The sequence below is a fragment of the Dermacentor andersoni genome, chromosome 1 (assembly GCF_023375885.2).
Source record: "Dermacentor andersoni chromosome 1, qqDerAnde1_hic_scaffold, whole genome shotgun sequence".
Taxonomy (NCBI): domain Eukaryota; kingdom Metazoa; phylum Arthropoda; class Arachnida; order Ixodida; family Ixodidae; genus Dermacentor; species Dermacentor andersoni.
Window position 1 is genome coordinate 70,789,405 of NC_092814.1, and position 23,124 is coordinate 70,812,528.

Below are 23,124 nucleotides of genomic sequence, written 5' to 3' on the forward strand. Positions count from 1 at the left end.
CGCGGCGCCCGCGAGGTGAAGGGCAAACGGTGTTTGGTTTGAAATTTAGGCTCTTTCCGCTGAGCGTGTAGGGATATAATAACTAGTAGACGCGATCGTTAGCGCGGTTTGTGTGCACTACACTTGTTAACATTAAATGGCCAGACCTGGTGAGGGGCCGTTTAACGCGTACCGAAGTTTCATCACACGGGAGTTCTTGAGTTCAGTCTCCGCCAGTTTACTACCGCCGTTGATGGAAGTCGCACTCACGTATAAGTTCGTTGACTTCCTTTGCATTTCACTTTTTTATAGACTGTGCACTAATTTCTTTTTTTTTTCGGAAGGGCTCGGCCGAGACCGGTCTACATCCAGAAATATATTATGCTTAAAATGTGAAGCTTTAGGCTTTGTCAAGTGTAGCTGTATGTGTGTTTCTGGAAGAATGCACAGTGTCAGCGATTTTCGCGTATGAGACACTGGCATAGAGCACTGTGTACCGCTACAAAAACACTGCGACAATCGCTACTTGCCATTTGTTTGACCGTAGCCTCCTATATGATGTATAGCGTCCCAAAAAAAACGCCAGGCGCTGTAGTGTTTGGGACACCCCGAATCAATTTTCCCCGGTTCTTCAGTGTGCACATAAAGCATACGCGAGCACTTTTGCGTTCGACCTCCGCTTTGTCGCTTCGCCGTCATCCACATAGCTGTTAATTGGGCGCAGTTGATTTTGGCAGCAAGCAAAAGTGCCCGATGTGAGCGCTCCTTTGCCGCTATACCGTTGCACCTTCCGAACGAGGAGGCCTAATGCGACATTATAGCCATTCTACGTGACACATTACTGCCCCTGTTGACACTTGCCTCCGGCAGTGTGGTGTCGCGGCGCGTATCTGCGAAAGCGGGAGTGCCGTCACCGCTGCAAACACGTTTTCCTGACGACGCGCAGTTGCTGCGCGCGCTCGTGCGGCAACGTAATGACTGACCACCCACTGGAGCTCGCTATCGGGAAGCCGCAATTTTTCTAATTACACGGGTTCCCCTTCGGCGAGTCCGCTCGCCGGTTTGTGTCGCAAACCACCTGTGTGGACGCGAGCGGAGCAGCTTACAATGTTCCGGTAATTCGGGGACATCGGCGCATTTGGTGCTCCTTAATTTCGTTACGCTGAAGCAAGTACCATAACATGTTCTTAATTTGACGTTCGTCACATTCAAAAGCGTTTTCATTTGGTTCTGTTTTAGTAAAGGGAAAAACAAAAGTGAATTTGACTGCCTGAGAGATTTTGTTCTTACGAATCGGAATGAGGCCAGCGATAAGCTTGCGTGGTTCCGTTTGTGTGGGTTTTCTGGCGTTGAGCTTCTTTCGTCCAGAGCTCACTGTAAAGTAATTGTTGTGGTAAGTAATGGTGGTTTCAAAGCTATAACGTGCCGCCTGACACCATTTCTATTTTCTTTTTATTGGTCATAAAAGCATAATCCTGGTAGCATTACCAGGATTACGAGCATGCGATCATTTCGGAGGTAGACAAAACGATGTATGTATTCGTATACACTTTTCGTTGGTCGCCTATCATCGTTGTTCCTCCAACGATCAGAACATTCGTTCTTTATTTTGGTTACATAAAACTTTCGCGAAGGCTTCTTCGGCTCCAGTGAAATCATACTGTCCAGTCCGTCGAAAGTTTAGAGACCACTTTGCGAGTGACGCGATCTTTTGCCGGGCCACTTAGCAGTGCTCCGGTTGCGTGCCTTACGCTACGAAGCGCACTGCAGGGCCGGGAGGAGCTGCGTCTTTAATCAGTGTGGCTTTGGTGTAACGAAATCTTTTCAATGGCCCCAATAGGCGACCCGACGATGTTTCCAATTATGCGGGCAATGACTTCGAAGCTTTTACCTCGAGTGTGCTTTACCGCATGGGGTTTCGCAACCATGATAATGAAAGTAGCAAAGATCGGCTAGTCGACTTGTCTTCATTGTTACTGAAGCTTTTAATTGCATCAATGGCGCCATATAACGTATCGCAGCAACGGAACTTCATGCCATCTTTACGTGGTGTGGTTTGGTTGTAAATAGCAGCGTGTTCCCAGTGTGTGATGCTTTCACATGACCCCTTTCATCTGAGAGCCAAGAATAATTAATCGCCTTGTGACAGAGCTTCCACTTCATCAAATCTACCACGCGCCACTGATCAATAGCACATGCGGACAGTTTTACTGTCGCTGCGCCTTTGCGTCTCCTTGGTCGATACTATAAATTGTAGGTAGTCTGCAGAAAATACTACTGGTGCTTGCGCTTATGTATATGTACAGCGAGCGTGAAGCTAACCGGTAATTTAATCAAAGTAAGCTGTCAGAATTAGGCTCTTAAAGCCGTTTGATGTCTCTAAGTCGGTAGCGTTAATGACTGTCAAACTAAAGGCAATCTTGATTGTTGCATGAAACTCGGGCACCTCGCGACACGCCACATGCAAATGCGAGTAGTGTCACGTGAACAAGTGCTCATACATCGCAAGGTCCCATGCAATAAATGGCGATCGGGTCGTTGACAGCAAGCTAGGTTGCCTGAGACTCCTTGCCTATCTTTCAGGCATGTGCGCATTGGTTCTGCCAAAAGGTGTCGTTAAATACTATAAAAAAAAAAACGCTACACGCGATACTTCACTTCGGGCGTGTTCAAAAATCAGCGTAGGTTTTTCTGAACGGAGTTTTATTTCCACTGAGCTAAGTCTGTGTCCTGTTGAGTTCTAATTCAACAACGTTACCGGCCGCGAAAACCTAAACAGGGAAACAAGCAATGAAATTGACTTAGTACCTTGTACCGATCCCGGATTTGTCCAGAATGTAGAGGTGTTTCGTAGGGCAGAAGGCAGTGATCAAACTGTTATATCTATGATTGCCCTCGATATTAAAGAAGAGGGAATGTAAGTTAAAGCAGGGCTAAGTTGGTAATAGCAAAAGCGAAGGAATTCAGGCCAGTGCTCATGAGCCAATGCGAAACTTCGGGAAAAAAGGTTCACTGTAGTATACGGGTAATAAATGACACCTTAACGAACGTATCCACAATCGAAGTCGGGCGTAAGGCACCAGGACAAGGAACATGCAAGGTCTCGCATGCAACAAATGACACAACAAAGAAACGACAGAGCTTGGAAGTATGGAACCCCAGAGATTATGTTCAGTTGGCTGAACCATCAGCACTGATTTTAGGAAAAGCTGATAATAAGTGACATTCGAAACTATAAGTATGGAAAATTAAGGAACCCGTGAAGAACGGGGGAAGCATGACATCAGGAAGAAGTAGACTTGGCATTGGCAGGAACATGATTTGTGCATATGGCAGGCACTCTAAAGTCATGAACAGCAACTTACCTACATCATTGGACAGAAAAGCCTGCAATCAGTTCATTCTACCATTACTAACCTATAAGGCTGAAACTCGGAGGATGACGAAGAAATTTGAGAAAAATGTAAAGACCCTGCAATGAACGATGGAACGTACATTTATAACCGTTAAGGGACAGGAAGAAGGCAGTATGGATTATAGACAGCAAATTGACGTCTGGTTGAGAATAAATTTATAAAAAGAAGTGAGGCCGGGCAGGTCTTGTGATACGTCAGAAATCACCAGTTATCTGTCAGCGTTACCGAATGGATGCCAAGGGCATTCAGGGAGCGCAGGCGAGGACGGCAGAGAACTGGGTGATGTGATCAAATTAGAAAATTTACTTGCATAGGATAGGGTCAGCCGGTTCCAGACAATGGTAATTGGAAATCGCTGGCAGAGGCCTTCGTCTTGCAGTGAAAAAAAAGAAAAAAGAAAACTGATGATGACGACGATTATTGTACTGCGAAGTAGCGCCTTACTTTCTGTTTGCCCCTATATGCGTTTGTAATAATTAAAATGGTGCGTCTACAGCAATGCCCCCGCGTTAAAACATGGTCCCGTCGTTTCCGAAATGCGCCAGCCTAGAAAAAATTCATCAGCCCTTCCACTCTCTGAAGACGGACGATCAGCGAAGCTGTGGTCCTCAAATCGACGCATCTATGTATTATTATTATTATTATTATTATTATTATTATTATTATTATTATTATTATTATTATTATTATTATTATTATTATTATTATTATTAGGTCGCCTAGGCGACTATGACGTAACCACAACACACAACGCCCACTGGTGGTGACAGTGTGTATAGGACGCAGTCGGCTGTTAAACCGAGCCTCAACGCAATTGACGATATGCGTTGACCGGGGCGCAGTCAAAGGAGAGCACGAAACAAAACACGTTTGTTTGTAAGTTGCGATTGAGTATACTTCCTGGTTAATTAGCTGAATGAAACTTGGAATGACTAGAGTTTTTTTCTAGCGGACAAACATCGGGCTGTCCGTTTCTTTCCCGTAGAAGCCGATATATTGACAGCAGACGGGAACTCGGCAATATTTACAACTTCACTGTGAACTACGTAATCAAGAAAAGTAGATGAAACTCTGCGTAATGTTATAGTCGTCTTGGCGGCTAATTGTCTTATAGTTTGTTTCGGGATAGTTTCTATAAAACAAGTTACAACCGTTTTCTGTAACCATAATCCCTCTGTAGACGGCCATGCGTTGGCAGCAGAGGGGAAATCTGTAACGTTTACAACTTCACCGTGAACTAACTAATTAAGACAAGTAAATGAAACTTGGCGTAATGATAGAGTCGTCTTAGCGGCCACTTTCAGTATGATTTTTTTACGAGATACCTGCATTAGATTGAGAGCATTAGAAAAATTTTTTCGTGTCGACGCGACGCGTATAGACGGGCGGACGTCGACCACCGCGCCGCAAGGCAGCTTCGCTGTAAAAAAATGTCACTCATCCACTGGTGACATAACACTTCTAGTCGCACGTCGCGTATACCGAGGCGCACCTGTTGTGCTGATGGTCGCTGCACTGCCCGGGCGTTGCTTTAGCCGAAGCGACCTTGACATGAGACTGAGCTCGTTGAAACAGGGAAGAGAAATATGTAATATAGTATTGTGCAGTTGTCGTACACATCTTCGGACTTTGGATCACGAATTTACTGCTGCGAAAGAGCTGGCGGTGAAATGAAAAAAAAAAGTAATAAGGTGGTGTAACTTGGGCCGGTTGGCACGTGCCTGAAAAAACCTGTAACAGCGCAAATAACGGGACGTGCAGACGTGAGCTTCGTCTGTCTCGAGTGTGCACATCCCGTTCTTTGCGCTGTTACTAGTCTTTTTCCGAAAGAAAAAAGAATAAAAGTAAACATACATAAAAATAAAACAAAAAAATACACGAGAGAGAGAGAGAGAGAGGTGTAGAGAACGTGAAATATCTTAGGAATACACCCATGTATCAGGAGGATGTTGGCGTCTCGGTTGTTAGTCGTGATAGGAGAGGGAGGTCGGTGCAGAGAAACCACGTCTGAAGTGAACGGGAACGAGTGGGGTCGTACAGCGCGAAGGCCACGCATCAAAGATCGGGCTGCGCGGCTCTGGGCTGCCACAGCCATGTCTCGGTTGCCCCGGCGACGTGTAGCTGAGGCCCGCGCTTGCGCTGCCCTGTGTAGCCGCTGCTTTAGCACCCCCGCGGGGCTCGGCCGCCGCGGCCATCTGCGTCCCTCGAGAGCAGCTGCCTGCGACGAAGCACGCCGCAGCGAACGCTAGGATCGCGGCGACGGGGAAAGCGCTAACCCGGGCCCAGTCGGAACACTTTTCCGGCTGAATTTCGCTCTTCGTGTCGGGGAGCTTTCGGGAGAGTGCGGACACGCATGCTCAGCGGCCTTGCGGCACGTGTATTTCGTTAGGCTGCTGCCGCGAGAAGGACTTCGCGCTGAATAATAATAATATAGAAAGAAGTGATTAGTGCGTCGGCCAGCGCCGGCCATCGCTGCAGCAGCATCGTTCGACTCTCTCCTCTGAACTTCACCTTTATTATTTTTTTTGTTTCCATTTGCGCGTGTGTGTTACGGTTCGCGGGGCGATTACTCGGTTGGCCGGTAACGCGGCGGCAAGCGAATGGCACCACGCACCGAGCAGCCGAGACATACTCTATATGGTAGGGGCCATGCGGGAGAATGAAGCTTCCTGTTGCGCTCTGCTCGTGAACATTTTGCTCTCTGTCTGTCTGCGTACTCGTATCCGAGTCAGACGGTGGCAAACGCTCCGGCGTCGCTGCAGTTCGTGTTCGCGCTGTATCGAACGCCAAGTTTAATAATACATTAGGTTTCATTGGCTCAGCAGCTATATGGGAGGAATGCCCGACGCAGAGGAGCCTCAGTTAAACACACTCCATTGCAGCTTATCGTGTATAGCTCAGATGTTGTGGCAGCGGCGGGAATCGGGACACCGGGAATTCTAGTGAGGAGCCACCGGATTCAGCTGATCCAATGGTGTCTCCGTAAACTGTGGTTCCAGTCAGGCTCGGCGTGAGCAGAGAGGCTGAAAGCGGGAAATCACGTTCACTGTCTCTCTTTTATTTCGTTTGGAGAGATGTTAAGACGTGTGTTCCATCGGCGTCTGATCCAGCCTGCTGCGATGGCGCACTTTGCATTTTGTCGCCCTGGAAAATAAACCCAGGTTAGAAGCCTACCAGTAATCACCTACGGTCTTCATGGAAAAAGAAAAAAAAAAGATATGTTTTTCCGAACAGAGATAGTGGTGAACGGGAGCAGAAAAAAAAGAAAAGAGATTTTTACATACGTTCCAGTACATTTATGGCGGGTGGAGGCGTGCCCGATCAGCACGGCACCCAGTTGTATTGTTAAGAAAAGCCGTACTTCATGTTACCTGTACTCCCTTCTGAATACGCTTGTCACACATGCTATATTCTACGAAGCTACAAGGGAAACAAATTATGAATAGGATGAACGAAAAGCATGGGATGGAGCAACAAGACCACTCGGTATCTGTCGTAAGTGCACTTGAAAGTATTTCGTTCCCTCCCTCGCTATGTGAAATGTATGTTTAGTCTTTTGTTCCTGTCGCTGTATTTCGCTCAGTATAGGCAGCAGTAAACATTCACTGTGGAGGTCACGTACTATCGCGCTCAATATGAGTTGCAACACGAGAATACGCTTTTTTTTATTATTTCTTTTTTTGTAGGCGCTGCCATACAATGCTCGTATGGCAGCATCGCACCGCCTGCAAAAAAATAATGATAATAACAATAAGTACATACATAAATAAATATGCTGAACACCGTTCCAATTACTGGTAGCATCATCATTACTTTGTTGTGAAGACTGCCCGGGACTAAAATGACCTTACCGCCGACGCCGTGCACCATTCCAATCCACATAGTTTTATGTGTGCGATTCAATCCACAATTCACTGAAGTGATCACCCATCCCTCATGTAATAACCCACACCGGTGCCTTTGAGGTATTCATAATAAATAAATAAATAAATAAATCTCTACAAGAAAAATGACTCTTGTCATCTTTATTATTGAAAGAACTGGCGGGTGTGTAGAAAACTAACGAGACGCGCAGAAACCGGACAGAGTGCTACTCATCGTTCCAACTTTCCTGCTGTCGCAGTGTCCGCCTGCAAACGTTTATTTCTCTTTTTCTACATACTCCCGCCCCCCAGTAGCGTTGTCCAATTCGAGCTTGTACAATTTATGCACTGGGCGTCTTATAAACTTGTCATCTTGAGCTTTCACGCGGCAGGCTCGAATTATCCCATCTTGACCAGGGAAGTTGTCCACGAGTCGCCCCAGTGGCCAAATAACTCTAGAGAGGTTAGGTTCCTCGATGAGGACCACATCATCTACTTGTAGACTGCCACTTTGATGATGCCATGGGTAGAGGTGAAGCGCCCGCAGCTCGAGAAGGTACTCTTTCTTCCATCGGATCCACAGGTGGTCGACAAGCTTCTGGCGGTATCGCAACTTCTTGCTGAGGTGACGTCGGGTCGCCTGAGCACTACGAGCTTCGTAGTCACTGTTGGTTCACTCTGGAGATGCAAAAAATGAACGTCCGACCAGAAAATGAGCAGGACATAGTGGATACATAGTTGGCCACCAAGTCTAAGCTGCCCGCTTTGGTACAGGTAAGGGTGGAAATCGCAAAGTACGTACGGAGTGCTTCGTGACATTGCTTTACTAAAAAAGTGTCTCTAAACCGAAAGTGTTCAATGTCATTCGCGAATACTTCGAGCTGAACATGACAAATCCAGAACATGTCAGCCTTGTTTAGCTCATCTGTCGGGAAATAGCTACACCAAGCGACGTTTGAGTACGACGGCGTCGATCCATAAATCGAAACACCCAGGCGGTGACGTGCAGGAGCTTCTGCAAGTTGCTAAACTTCCTTTAGTTCATCAAAGTTTCCACTCTTCTCGTTACTTGAAGAAGTACATATTGCGTGTCACACTCTGACTCTTCATTAATCTGTGTACTCACGTCTGATCCCGTATAGGCAAGATTGATCTGGGCTGGGATAACCATTCAGGTCCCTTCCACCAGCTGGGACATGTATGTACCAACTCTGGATTGAGGTTCACCCGTTTATCCGGGCAGTCGTTGGGGGATGGGAAAACTTGAGCGTGTGACGATGTGTCGCACACGACCCGGAGCTTGGTAGTCAGTGATTCCTCTAACTTCCCGATGTGGCGTATAATAGGTGGCCCGATCAATAGGAACATTCTTAGGTGTCCTAGCCACAGCGTGTCCTAGCTACAGGTATTGCCGTATGACTGTGTCGTATCGCTCCAATAAGCCTTTATTCATCGATAGCCTCTTTGCCAGTTTTTGTAGACGTCTGAGCGCGGTATCACGGTTACTTCCAAGTAGTTGTTTCTGATCTTCCTTCCAAGGCAGCGCCTCTGTGCATCTGCCATTTTTCTTGCGAAAAGTTCCTTGAAGGAAGCGTGAAATGGATTCATGTGAGGGAAGTTCGCCAGATTCTGCGATGCCCATTGCTTTTAGTTGCCAGAATGACTGGGGAATCTGCGAGGTTGTTTCATCATCACTAATCGTTTCCCCTCGCAGAACGCAGACCATAAGATTTGTGTCGCAGTCAAGAAAGGCTTTTTGGTGACTGGGCCCTTGCAGTGTCCATCCAAACGCCGTATTGACTACGGCCAATACTGGAATTTGTATGCCTCTTACAACTTCTCCCGTCATGATTTTCCAAAGATGGTCTGCTCCAATCAACAAGTTGAGGCCTATCTCTGTCTCCGCTGCCAGAAAAGTGTTTTCGTCAGCAAAAAAATTGCCTTCAAATTGCAACTTCTGAATGAAGTTGTTATCAGCTGTCGGCACAGCAGTGTTGTGACAGATAAGTGAAACCACAATTGCTTGAACGGTATGGATGTCGGAACAGTGTTGGCTACGCGGTGGTACTTCAACAACCTTTCATACTTCAGTACAACTTGGGGATACGTTGCCAAACGTGTTGTATGCAACTCGGGTTTCTCCCAGTACCTGTAGCTGCAATTTTACAACGAGATCTGTGATGAATGATCTCTGACTTCCTCCATCCAGAATCTCTCTGATGTATCTGGACCTGATATTTTTAACGACAAAGGCGCGAAAAGGCTGCAGGTACACTTCTCTGTCCGTCTTTGCCCAAATATTTGTGGAATCTCTGTCGCGTAGTATTACTGATTGTGACGAGACTATCCCTGCTGTGCTACCTCCGCTGGTCGGTAAGTTTCCGCTCTAGTGTCTTTCTTTCCGTAGTCAGGGTCACGCATACTCGAGGCGTGTCTTCCGTGACAAGCTGAGCACGTGAGTTTGACGTGGCAAGGCCGTGCCTGGTAACCGCGTGATGTACATCTATAACAGCGGTTGTCCTTAGCTAGTTTCTCTTCTTTAGAAACAAGATGGAGGTTGGCGCAGCAGGCGCATGTGCCGTGCTTCTTTGATCGACATAAAAAAAACACTCGCTCCGGCTCTATGATGCACTGTAGCACAGAAGTGCTGCTACCTCGAGTTCTCTCAGCATGGTCATCGACAGATCGTTGTGACGATGGGTTGCACTGTTCTCGGCTTCCTAACTCAATACGTGTGAACCGGAGCAGCCCTTTTAAATCTGTTTCTGATGTTGATGCTGCCAGTGCTGGCTTCGAGACGTTCGTATCAGACTCATGTTGTCTTAGTGACTGGCTCCTCCTCTTTTCCTCGCGTATATGGCAGAACGATCTCATATGGCAGTGCCTTCTGTAGAATATCAATCAAAATTGCAGAGAAACTGAGAGTAAGTACGTTCAGTGCAGTCAGACAGCGGATATTTAGTTAAAACACGTTGGTTGGCTAGTTGGTTTGAATCCATGATAGTGTGTGTCAGCGCGACTGAACGTGGACGTAGAAAGAAACAGATACGCAGAGACAGCGCTAAACTGTGTCTTTGTGTATAGTTGTCTCTGTGTGTCTGTTTCTTTCTACGTCCTCGTTCAGTCGCGCTTACGCACTCTATCATGAATATTTAGTTGTACGGCATCATAAAGTTGCCTGAGGCCTCGTGCGTCGCTTCTCGATTTCGCATGAGGTAGATTGCGAAGCGCTGGCTGGTGGTGCTGCTCTATCGTTTTACGATCGCCAAAACATTCTTTGAGAAGTTCTACGGCATGCATCTGCGTAGCAAGTTTCGGAAGTCGGTAAACCGGCAGTGACCTGCTGCCGCTTCCCCCGCAAGATACTGCAGTAAATAGAAAAACTTCGTCGTTGTCGATATAGCGTTGTTGAGATGAACAGTCTGTTCGAAATGCTCCCAGAAAACTGCCCATTTGTAAATATCGCCTCTAAATGTTGGCATACAAAGATTCGGTAGACTTGGACCAATTCTGGGCATAGCGTCAGGAAGTGACGGCGTTGCATTCTGAGGAGCAGACTCCGCTGTACTGTCGACGCGTTCCAAAGCGGCGATCTTGCAGCGAATATCGGCAAGCGTGCTGATAGCTTGATCGTTATACTCTGCAGAAGTTACGTGTTTAGCGTCAAGCTTGTCTTCGGCAATGTGCTCTTTGAGAGCTCGCTGTTGCTAACAGATATACGGTTAAAAATACATGAAAGCTTCTACTTGTCCACGGCAGGATCTGTCACTAGCAACCGGGCTTCCTGCAGAATCTTCGCATTCTGTGCTCGTCGAGCCGACCGCTTGGTCTTGACGAGATCCATGCGATTAGCTCTTGAGATAGACATATAGTTTCCACGCCGATTATGAACGATGCTTTATCCAGTCAGTCCTCGCCGCCCGCAGCGCGAAGCTGTGGAGTAGAGGGTCTCTTGAGACGTGCGACGAAGGGAACGTGTCCGCACGGAGGTACACGCACCCTCGTGTACCCAACGGGCTTTGGCAGCACGTCTGCCACGGCCTGTAGCTGTCATATGCCCCGTGCTGTTTCGGGCATAGCGGCATTCGCGTGTCCCGCTTATTGTCAGTGCGTTGGCGATCTTCGCAGCGAGTGAACGTGTCCGATGCGATTTCTTCGCCGTTTTTCCGTGTCAAGTGCGTGAGCAGGAGGATGTACAGGTTTTGTCAAAAGTTTCGAAGCCGCTTCGCGAGATCTGTATACCGGTCCAGTTGGCCGGCGTCTTGCAGCAGGGCCTCGCACTCCGAAGCACAGCAAAGTGAGCAGCACTGTCCCCCCTCGGCGCGTGAGGTTACGCAACCCGACGACGGGTCGGTGACAATGCCTCGAAACATTTCACAGAGACTGCACGCTGGCAACGACGCTTGACACACGTCCGCAGTGGCCGTAAAATGATATGTCATTGCGTCTGGGGTTTGCAAAATTGTAAGCACTGCCACGGAGCTAGTAGCAAAGGCGTATACTTACAAAACAGCTCGAAAGCAAGCACGGCGTGGACACTATAGTGTTCGCGCCGTGCTTGCTTTCGAGCGATCACGATCACGATCACGATCGGAGTAGAATGCGAATATATATATATATGGATTAATTTTGACCACCAGGGGGATCTTTAACGTGCCCCAATTCACGGGACACTGGCGTTTTTGCATTTCGCCTCCATTGAAATGCGGCCACCGCGGCCGGGATTTGATCCCGCGACCTTGTGCTTAGCAGCGCAACACCATAGCCGCTAAGCCACCGCGGCGGGTGAAGGAGTATAAAGAGGGAGAGAGAGAGAAGTCATAAACGAAAGGCACGGAGCTTAATCAGGCTGATCCCGGTAGGCTACCCTGCACTGGGGAAGGGGGAGTAAAAGAAGGGAAGGAAGAAAGAAGTTCACAGTTTGCACTGTTACACACACAAGCGTTGATCCCCGAGTCACTCACAGGCGGTGATATGATCTCGACCGAGTGAGGTGGGTCTTCACCGCAAGAATAAGGAAACGACGACGAAGCCGGGCTTCTTGATAATGAGAAAACATAGAAAAGATTGTATTCACTTCATTGGTACATGGATGGAACCCTCACGTGAGTTTCGAGCGGTTCTGATCTAACACGGGGGCCAGGACGGCCTTAAATGACCCTTCTTTCCTTCGTTGAGGGAATCCACTGGCCAATCGCAAACGCCGAATCGTTCACCTCGTCTATCGCCCCTCACTGGTCGTCGGCGTGCTGCTCAGGTGCTGTCCTCAATGTGCTACTCGTGGTACCCATGCCTTCTACGTGCTCATGTCTTCTATGCGCTGCTCGTTATGTTTCAACGTGGCGCACCTGTCTCCAACGCGTCACAATAGGAGGCAGCCACCTGTCGCAGATACTTTCCCCCGGGAAGGACCCTTTCATCGATATTTGGCCACTTCGTGGCGGTCACGAGGGCGTCGTTGCTGTCTTGAAGCGAAGTGAATGATGAGGCGTGAAGATCAACCGTGATAGCTGCAGCGTAGAGCTACCTCGTGGGGCATCCCCCCCCCCCCCCCCCCGGTCGCCAGATGTGGTAGTCGATGGCTTCTTCGAAAACTTGGGTCGATCAAAACAGCGGTCATACAGGCTGGTGCATTTCAAGAATTGCACCAGCGCCTCTATGGCCTTGCACATAGCAGACGCACGAGGCCATGGCTAGTTAGGGTGCAGTGAAATTTCTTATACACGGCAGCTGCATGCGAAATAAGTGTCGCAAAAAGTGTAGCAAAATAGAAAAAAGAAAGCAGTTCCTCTATCGCTGAAATTCGTCGGCCAGATGATAGCGAAGGGTCTCGGCACCAATATGAAGCGTAGCAACAGGATCAGACCCAGAACCAGACGTCTGACCGATTCTTCGCTGTGGCAGCAACTGAACGTGGCCGCTGCCCGCGCCTTCGCCTTCTTTATTTGCAACATTATGGACATCATTAGAGTGACTCATCTGGACTGTCTTGTCTGTGTGCCTTTATGGCACATCTAAAAAAACTCCTATTTCGCCAATTTTGTGGTAAAATATTGAATATTGGAAAGGGAAATGAAAGGTAAAATTGTCATTTTTTTTTTCAGCGCTTAAACGACAGCGCCGGAACGTCAATGTGACGTCACTGATTTCAAAGTAACTTTTCGTGTGCGGGATGTCGGGCTTAGTGAAAGTTCTTATTACGTACTATGTCCAGCCTTTGACACTGTTGAAATACAATATAGGCAATGCTTACATATAAAGAAATTAACTAGGCCCGAGCAGACGCCGGCAAAATTCATGACGTCACGACGAGCTGGTGCGGGAACTTTGAGGCAACGTCGCCACCTGTCTCTCGTTTTTTTTAATTATTATTATTACACCTCTTCTTTTTGTAAGAGAGGCTCGGTCTTAGATGTACGCTTCCAGCCCGTCGCAGAACACGAAGTCGACAAGGGTGTTGAAATTCGTGGGACTACACTCTCACGTATCGGCGCTTCAGTTACGGCGCGAAACTAAAAAAGAAAAAAAGAAAAGTAAATTATAGGACTCATAGCTTTTCTTTCTCTTCTTTTTTTCTTTTCACTTGTAATCAACATTTTCCCGGCGAAGGAATGAAAACAGAGCTTCGAAAGAATAGTTAATCGGTCTGAACTGATTTGGTGTTTTCCGTTTTGGTGTCTCTTTAAGTTTAATAATAAGCAGTGAGCGGCAGTTGACCCTTGCTTACTACGTTAATGCGTGCGAGAAGTGGGGCGTGGACGCAGCATTCGACGTGAGTCAGCGTAAAACGTCGCTTTCGATGTTCAATGAGAGCCAGAGTTGGCTGTGTGGGGCCCTCAATTCCATTCTTACCCGATTCCGGAGAGTGGAGTCCACTCCATTTAACTCCTCAAAACGGTGAGAGTATATAGGACCATTCCCACTTCCGGAGTGGCTGAGCTGATCCATTCCGTTCCTCATTCCTGCAAATTAAAAGCTTTCTTTACAATTGTTTGCTACTTCAGCTAAAGTATCCAGTGACTGCAAACATAATTTTGAAGTCTTAACGTTACAAACAATTTCACGTGTTATTTTTTCACGCAAGAACAAACACGTTTCCGACCTGTTATTTCTGCATCGAATTTTGCCTGTAATCTCTAATATCCTCATTTTTTCAGAGATTTTTTCCAGTTATGCCTTCGGCAATAATATATCTGTCTATGCGCGGTGAAAACTTTAGCATTAGCCCTCATAAGAAACATTGGCGCTCATGCGGTCTCCCCTTCCGAAGCCCCTCCCTAGTCCCTACATCGAAAACAAGCAGAGACAGAGCAATTGCTCAGTCACTTTCTAGGATTCTCTAAACAGCGCCCCTCCCCCCCCCCCCCCCCCCCCCACACACACACACACTCACACACCTGTAATTAAGGAGGCTCTCATAAACAGAATTCTGCTTCATCGTGCGTACGTGGTTTTTCTTCAGTTTAGAATAAAGCTTTATTTTATTTTATTTTTTCACAGCAAAACGTTACGCCTATTTCAGAGAGCATGGTGTACCGATATCGCGAATACCAGCGTACAGCTGCCCGATCGTGACCGCTGAAGTTCGCTTCACTTTAGCTTCGCGCGTGTTCTGCGGTTCACGACCACATCGCCCAATGCGATACAAACAAGTCCCTTCCTTTCAAGGAAAATCCACCCTTTTCAAGAAATCAGCCATTCTACTGAAACACCTTTTATTCGAGTAAAGCAAAGAACAAAATAATCTTGTAGCATTTGTGCATGTCATGCGTAAATATTCCAGCAGAACTTTTTGTTGGGCTAGTTGGTGCGTGTTACTGAAGTACTAAAGCGCTCGTCCGTGTCTCTTCTTTTGTAAGCGCTCGTCCGTGTCTCTTCTTGTGTCGTCTGTTTGGCGCTTTAGTACTTCAGTATCATGCGTAGATATACAGCTAGATTTTCCCGTCACTTTAATTACGAACATAAAAGCGAAACGCATTGATATGTTTAGCGGGACGACATTTTTGTTTCATATTTACTGGCATAGCAGCGGGCACCATTTTCTCCAGTACAGCCCTCTGGCCACCTGTATAACCTGCTGGACATATTCGACAGTGTGCGAAAAGATATGGCGCTCGTTCCTGATCACAGTGGATTCGCGCAGGCCGCAATCGTTCGCAACGTCGTTCTCGGTCTACATTCTTGTGTCGTAGCTCAAGCATGGTCTTGCTAAATTGAATCATTCTTCACAGCCAAACGTTGACGCCTTTAAATGCACTTCGGCCTTGTAAAGCAGGAAGGTTTCGGGGTCTTCGGAAGTGTTAGAACGTGTAGAATATTTATTTTGTCTATAATTACCGCTGCAGAGGCAACTACTAAAGCAAGATACTAAAATACCCGCTGTTGTGTAAATAATGGAGAAATGCAATAAATTGGGCAAAGTCTAGTTTATTCTAATTGGCAAACTTACTGGTTTTGTGGTTTCACTTAAAATTTAGCCCTCCGCGACTGTGTGCCCATTCCATTCCAACGACATTCCGAAATCTCGGGCTGCTTTTCCATTCCAATTCCATCTACCCGACTGGTGCCATCATTCTATTCCCATTTCATTCGGGACCGTTAAAAACTTGGAATGATTCCGGAATCACTCCAACTACGGAGTTGCTACTCCGCAACTCTGGTCTTAGCCCATAAAGATAAAGACAAGAGAGGGAACAAAGAAAGGCAAAGAGGCTAGTTATAACCAAGATGGACGTCCGGTTGGCTATCCCGCATGATTGAAAGGGGATGATGGACTGAAAGAAAGAAGTCAAAATCAACATTATACAGCTGCGTGAGAAGTTCATGTGCCGAAAAACGACTTTGGGGAAATAGTTCAAACGCGCACGTACACTTGTACATATGGTTTTGTCTGTCTTTCTGCGCATCAACATTAAGCCAAAAAAGAAATTATAACTTGAGAAATGGCCTATTTCCTATATTTTCGAAATTATCGAAGGTGAAAGCCAGAAAGCACCCCAAATGCTCGATCTTACGTTACCGCCGAGTACCTAACGTATCACAAATAGAACAAAAGACCAGGAAGAAACTGTTCTTTTTTCCTTTTCTCCTTTTTTTTGGAAGGGGGGAGGCGTGAAAAGAGTTATATGCCTCTTATTGACGTAGTAGTTCTGCGGAAATCCGCAAGGTGGAGAGAAGTAATGAATAAAGGGAAAATCAGGCATCCACCCGTTCGTAGCAATTGCTACAAAGGAAACCCATACGGGTTTCTCGAAAGAAAAGCCTCATAGTTGAAGGAAAAAAAAAAATTTCGTCCTGGTTCGGGACGCGAACTCGGGACCACCGCCTTTCCGGGGCAGCCGCTCTACCATCTGAGTAACCAGGCGGCTAGCAGATGGCAGGGCGAAGTCGAATTTGTCGACGACACGAAGCAAAGGCAAGTGTTTGACGTAGTAGTTCTGCGGAAATCCGCAAGGTTCGTCCTGGACCAGGACGAATTTTTCTTCAACTATGAGGCTTTTCTTTCGAGGAACCCGTATGGGTTTCCTTTGTAGCAATTGCTACGAACGGGTGGATGTCTGATTTTCCCTTTATTCATGCCTCTTATTCGTATGTGCACCTCTTACGTGTAAGCGAAAGAATATGTGAATAGAAAATTCATAAAGCATTTGCACTTTGCTAGACTTTCGTGGCCGACATTATATTTAAAGACTGTTCTCTTAGGATATCTACTGCTTCTGCGCTATTGCACAGCGAGTTCATTATTAATCTAAGCCACCGACCTTCGTAGTGGGCATAATGTTCTTTGAAGTTTTAGGGCTTTGTTATGTTGCGCTAACTGAGCAGTGCATGTTTAGTGAAAGCAGGGAAGGTATTCTGTAAGAGTTGACCTACAGTGACCATGTCTATTTCGTATGGTGCTGAAGTGCTCATTGGCTGTGGCGCCTCGCTGCTGCGGACGCGCAGCCCAGATCAGCCATTCAGAACTTCAGCAGATGAAATGGATATGTCCACAAGGTGCACTCTTATAGAATACCTCCCCAGGAGTGGCAGACATATTTTGCAGCATGGGCATGCGCGGCGCCTAATTGGGAGGGGGGGGCAAACTAGAATTAAGGTATAAGCTCCCTTTAGCCTAAAAGGAGCCTGCACAGCGACTCTAAGCCAAACTACGTTGCAATGCCCCCCCCCACACACACACACTCTTTCTTTCTCTCTCGCATCCAGATTTCCTTATTTAAACAGCTCTCCCTTACACCTCTCGCTTTCATAACGATATCTTTCTTTTTAAACTCATCTTTTTGAAACCGCCCACCAAATCAGAATTTTCTCCAACCGTTCCCTGAAAGGCCGTCTTCGGCGAAAACGTATCAGGTGTCAGTGAAACGAAATGTATCTTTATCAGGCCTTACTTGCGATTTTATTCGTCCTATGACATTACTGGTAAAAATAATATCCAGGCTTTAGAGCTGGGGAGGCTGCTATCATAGCCCGTCCCGAAATACCAGGCACACGCCGTGGTGGCGCAGTGGCTGTGGCTTAGCGCTGCTGAACCCGAGGGTGCGGGATCGAATTTCAATAGGGGCGAAATGCGAAAACGCCCTTGTACCGTGCATTTGGTGCACATTAAAGAAACGTAGGTGGTCAAAATAATGATATCTTGGTTTTGGCACGTAAGGCTCCAGAATATTTTTTTTTTAATTCCAGGCTACGTATCAGCTCTCAGGCTGCGATTCCAACGATGCAAATAAGACCCTCTGAAAGCATACGCATCAATATTCTTTCTTTTTTCATATTGCATCACAGGAACTAAAGAGTGTGTAGTCTGCATGCGCCCCCTCCCTATTAGCAGGCCATGGGGAGGGCGCATGGCTTCCCCTTGGCCTATGCCTTATGTTTCACAGCACTAAACTTTCGAAGACTACAGAGTGAGGAATACATTCACTCCCCTGAAAATAGGGAGCCATGCAGATGTTCTTTAATCTTTAGCTGAGCCTGGTGGCGTTGAGAAATAAACCTGTATGCGCGTATTTTCGGCATAACCCTTGCTGATATTAAATGAAGTGAATCTCATGCTAGTTCATACGATGTTAGTAGTATGAAACCGTGTTGTAAATGCTCGATTTCATGTGGCCCCGTGGAATACCCCCCCCCCCCCCGCCCCCTCCCGTAACATGTCACAATAAAGCAAAAGATCAGTATGAAATGTTAGTTTATTTCTTTTGTTTTCTTCCCACTCACAGCATATCTTAATGGATCATCCGTCGTGTGTTTTAGGTCGTCAGCGAGCTGTGTGTGTGAGCGAAAGAAACACGTTTTATTCTGCTGCCTATTTCGTTGGAAATATCTGACGGTCTGACCAAGGAACAATGAGAAGACGTCAATGTGTTCATAATGTTTGGATGTTTGACCATGTGTTCAAATGTATTACTAGGCCGTCTCAACGTGGCGCTGCGCTGACAGTGATGAAGCGACGAGGCGCACACGACAGCGCGGCCGCCCGTGCGCGCGGTCGAACGGGGATCCCTGGGATTCACGCACGCCGACCGCTGCAGCAGGCGCGAGCGGCGGCGCAGGCGGCGCGTCGAGAGCGCTCGCGCGCGCGCGGTGCTCCCCTTTCGGAGAGCCACCCCCGCCGGCCAAAATGGTACGACCCTGGACCCGAGCAAGGTCACGCCGTACCAGTACAATGCACGCTCCACAAACCGGCGAGCATCGCGTCGCTTGGACAACGCTCGCGGGGAGGCCCGTTGATAGAGTCGGTGGCGGCGCTCCGCGCCGCGTTTGCCTGCTGCCTCGATGCTGCGGGGCGCCCGCGGCCTGCTGCGGTCATGAAGAAGGCGTTTTGACTTGTGCACGCTGTTGACGCATCAAGCCAATAGGGAAGTGGTGGGACACACGAGTGTTCGTCGTCGTAGCGGCGCAGTGTTTATGAAACGATGTTGACTCTAAGCCTAACCGGCGAGCGGACTACACGGAGGCGGCATGTTTCACGTCTGCTCGTTCGCGATCTGCGTGCGTGCCAGCTGGAATACCCGTGTTGATTGAGCGGGACAGCATCGTACCACATAGCGGCAGTGGTAGTACATTTTCCGCGTTCCTCACTACAGCTACTGAGATCGTCTTCGCCACGTGTATTTTTTCCCTCGACGCGTCATCGCGTCTTGACTGAGATGCCGTCCGTCGCAGGTGATCGTGCTGCGTCGAGAAAACAGCGCTTACCTGTGCTCCATAAGAGAAGGCCTAGGAACTGATGCACAATCATGGACTCTTGAACGTTACTTGGTTTCATTAGTGTAGTGTGCTGCGTTTGATCCTTGTCCACCAGCCAAGCCCACCAATGAAGTCGATGTTCGGACAAAGCATGCCCGGCGGTCCGCCGGCAGACCCATTTTATTCATCGCCGTTTTCGTCCTATTTCAGAAGACACACGCCGTACTTCGGCCAGCCGGACTACAGGATCTACGAGATGAACAAGCGGTTGCAACAAAGGACGGAAGTAAGTGCACTGTTTATTTCAGCATTGTAGAAGGGCGGAATGGCGGCTTTTGTTTCCGCCTTTGCACGATTTAATGATTATCTGTAGTACATTAGTTTCGACAATAAGTTGTGCCTAACCATTGCATACAAGACCGGTATGACTTGCATGTGTTGAAACTGATTCTATATGCAAAGTAGATCGTGCACACTTGTTTTGCGCTATGTCGCATTGGGCCTCCGAGCTTATTTCCGAGGCATCGCTTGAAAAAGTGGACTTTTTTTCGCAATACCTACCACGCACTTTACGCCTTAGCCATTATATCATATTCACAGGATCCTTTTCTTCTCCGTGCTTATTTTGGTGCAGGAAAGCGACAACTTGTGGTGGGACGCGTTTGCGACTGAGTTCTTCGAGGACGATGCCACCTTGACGCTCACATTCTGTTTGGAGGATGGGCCAAAGCGTTACAGTAAGTCAATTAATGTTTGCGGCCAAAAAGTATTTTAACATTATTAATCTTGCTGGTCAAATTGCGGTACTTACGCTGCTCTTTGTAGCTGCGTAAGTCATCGTATCACCCTTCGTGCAGCGGAGTTTTTTTCCTTCTCCGTGGCGATGACCAGGAATATGAATGCGATAGCGAAATATTTGCGTGGAATAACGTTTTTCGTCGTGCACATGCTGTGCATACAGCTTTCTCAAACTTTCGGGCTCTCTGCATTCAATTGGAATGCGCCCAGTGGTTTGTATTCAGGATGTAATTTGAAATTTTGAGAAGGGACAGCAGTTAATCTAAATAGGAGTGGCTACTAAATGTGTTGAACATCACTGCTGATGTTTTAACGAGTGCAGGACAGCAACATGAAGTGTCTATCGTACGTATCATTTATGTAACTTTTATTCCCTTTGATGCTTTGGGATTCAAAGCAAGCACTTATATTTCACTTGTGTATTGGAAGCATATCAACTTAGCTGTATGCAGTCTTATTAAGTATGGGGGGTATGATTTTCAGAATTGATTAGTGCAGCTTTGTGTAAAAAATTTTTGCATCTAGTGGTTTCATTTGAACTAATTAAAAGCATGATCACATCAAAACAGATGTTCAAGTTCTCTGCAAGTTTCATTGCACTCGTGCTTCTAGGGTAAAGTATGTTTTTGTCCCACATTTGAAAACACTGCTGTATGACAACATTTGCACTTAATTGTATTGCATGACCATTCAAGAAGAGTGTGAATCGATGAACTTACTCAGTTCTTTGCCACTTTGAACTCTTCATTCATTCCAGCATGGGCTGATTAATGTTTTAAGGAAAAAAAACCTATAAGGGGCCATGTTCGGTACAGCAGTGCCTTCGGTGCAGAATCAGCAGTTAATGTTAAGACGCCAGTTCTAATGATGTTCATTTCACCCGCATGAATGCTCGTGGTCCAGTATTTCAGTGATTTGGCCAGCTGCTTTGGCTAATTACTGTTTCAAGGATTCGGAATGGAGGTGTACGAATAGCTTGCATGGCAATAATTGTGGTAATGACGGAGCAGAGAAAGTGCATTTGACTTGGTGCATATAAAGTCTTGTTCACATACTAATACGAGATTTAAAAAATCGATGTAAATACTAACTTAGAATGAAGCTGTGTATTACATTGGGAATCTGGTGAGCTCCCTGAGGGAGCAAGACATCACTTCATCGAAGTTCGTAATTAATGCACAGGCTACCCGAAACAATGCTTCTTTGTTTAGGTCATTGATAGGTATTGTGGGATGCATTATGATTGCTTCCTGTAAACAATGTATCCTGAAGCCAAAGTGTAGCCATTTACTTGGAGTAGTAGTGAACAGTTGTTTATGCTGGCTGATGTGGCAAGCATTTGAGGTGACCAGTAACGCTGCTAACACTTCTTTACCCATGTAAAATGTCTTTAACCATAGTTGATTACTATGCTTGCTCACAAGGTAATGTTTAATAGCTTCTTACCAAATTCTTGAATACGAATTGAATATGGGAAATATTTAATTCTTATTCGAATCTTTGATGTTTGTGCATATTTTATTCAGAAAGCATGGGTTGTTTGTATTTTACTTGCATGCCACTTCTTAAATGTTTCTGTGGTCATTGCTCATTTGACCTTGTGAATTACTTAGCAGCTTGTTTCGGTAACCTTGGGAGAGATTTCACTCCCCTTTGTAGCTATGCAGCTTGGGTTTTTTTTTTTTTTTTCTTTCACCAATGGCCTGGGAGGCATGTTGGACATTGTAATGCACTGGTTGGGAAAAAAATATCACTTCTGTGAGTGTTACATTGTAAAGTAACCTTGAAATGCAGGCATGTTGAAGGTACATAAAGTGCTTTGTAGTTGGTCAATAAGTCAATAAGCCAGAAGTTCTGCTTTGAGAAGGAGAATATAGAATGAGTATTTGGCTTGTGCAGCTTTAGGTGACACAGCAGCCAAATATCAACTGTAGTGCATGGCACTCAGAAACCCACTTTTTTCTTCATTCTTCCAAGTGTTGAACCGCTATTGAACTGTTCACAATGGCCCATAGAGCAGCTATAGATGTGGGTGAGCTTCTTTTGTACGAATGCTGGCATGTACACTTGATGTTGTTCATGTCACAGTCCATGAGTATGTTACTGCAGAACTCATTTTATGTATTTAGGCATACCCTATCAAATGCGGTCAGATTCCTTATGGCTAAAAGAAAGAAGTTACATTCTTATTGCCATGTTTGTTACCTCATAACATGTTTTGTTCACACGTTTTGTTACCCATCACAGCCATTGGACGGACCCTTATTCCACGGTACTTCCGGAGCATATTCGAGGGCGGCGTCACGGATCTTTACTTTAACCTGAAACACCCCAAAGAGTCATTTCACAACACCACTATCACACTGGACTGTGACCAGTGCACCATGGTAACACACCATGGGAAGTCTCCTTATAGCAAGGTGAGCGTCCATGGTAAACACAATTATAGGAGGGCAGTGGGGAGAGTTTTGTGTCTTCGATAACAGTCTACATGCTGCTTGGATGTGGTGAATTACACTTTTCTTTTTTGTAAGCAGCATGTTACCTATTAGCTGTAATTAATATATTGTAGTGTATTATTGTAGTCTGTATTTGTACACAGCAGCCTTCTGGGGAACCACATTTTTCACTATTTACATGTTTGTTCTGTATTGCTTGCAGGATGTTATGAATGCTATGGAATTTGCAATTTTGCTAAGCCCTAGCAGCTACTACATCTGAGGAGCTATTGTGAATACTTTTGGCTAGCAGCACCATCTGACATTTGCGGAGTTGCTGTGGGGCCTTATCTGAAAACAGTGCTGCCCAGTTGGGCTGCTAGCATTCACAGTGTGCAGTTTCATGTGCAGCTGTGCTTTAAGAGAAATCTGGGCACT

The 23,124-nt window shown here is 46.6% G+C and overlaps 1 protein-coding gene across 4 annotated transcripts in view; it reads left to right on the forward strand.

The window, feature by feature from the left end:
- Positions 1–23,124, forward strand: part of LOC126543093 (LIM domain-binding protein 2-like) — a 331,870-nt gene that overhangs the window by 261,245 nt on the left and 47,501 nt on the right. For all 4 annotated transcript variants that reach the window (XM_050190234.3, XM_050190233.3, XM_050190235.3 and 1 more), the window contains exons 4-6: positions 19,661–19,736; positions 20,085–20,187; positions 22,496–22,668. In XM_050190234.3, the coding sequence (XP_050046191.1) occupies positions 19,661–19,736; positions 20,085–20,187; positions 22,496–22,668 (352 nt within the window). The remainder of the gene's footprint in view (positions 1–19,660; positions 19,737–20,084; positions 20,188–22,495; positions 22,669–23,124) is intronic.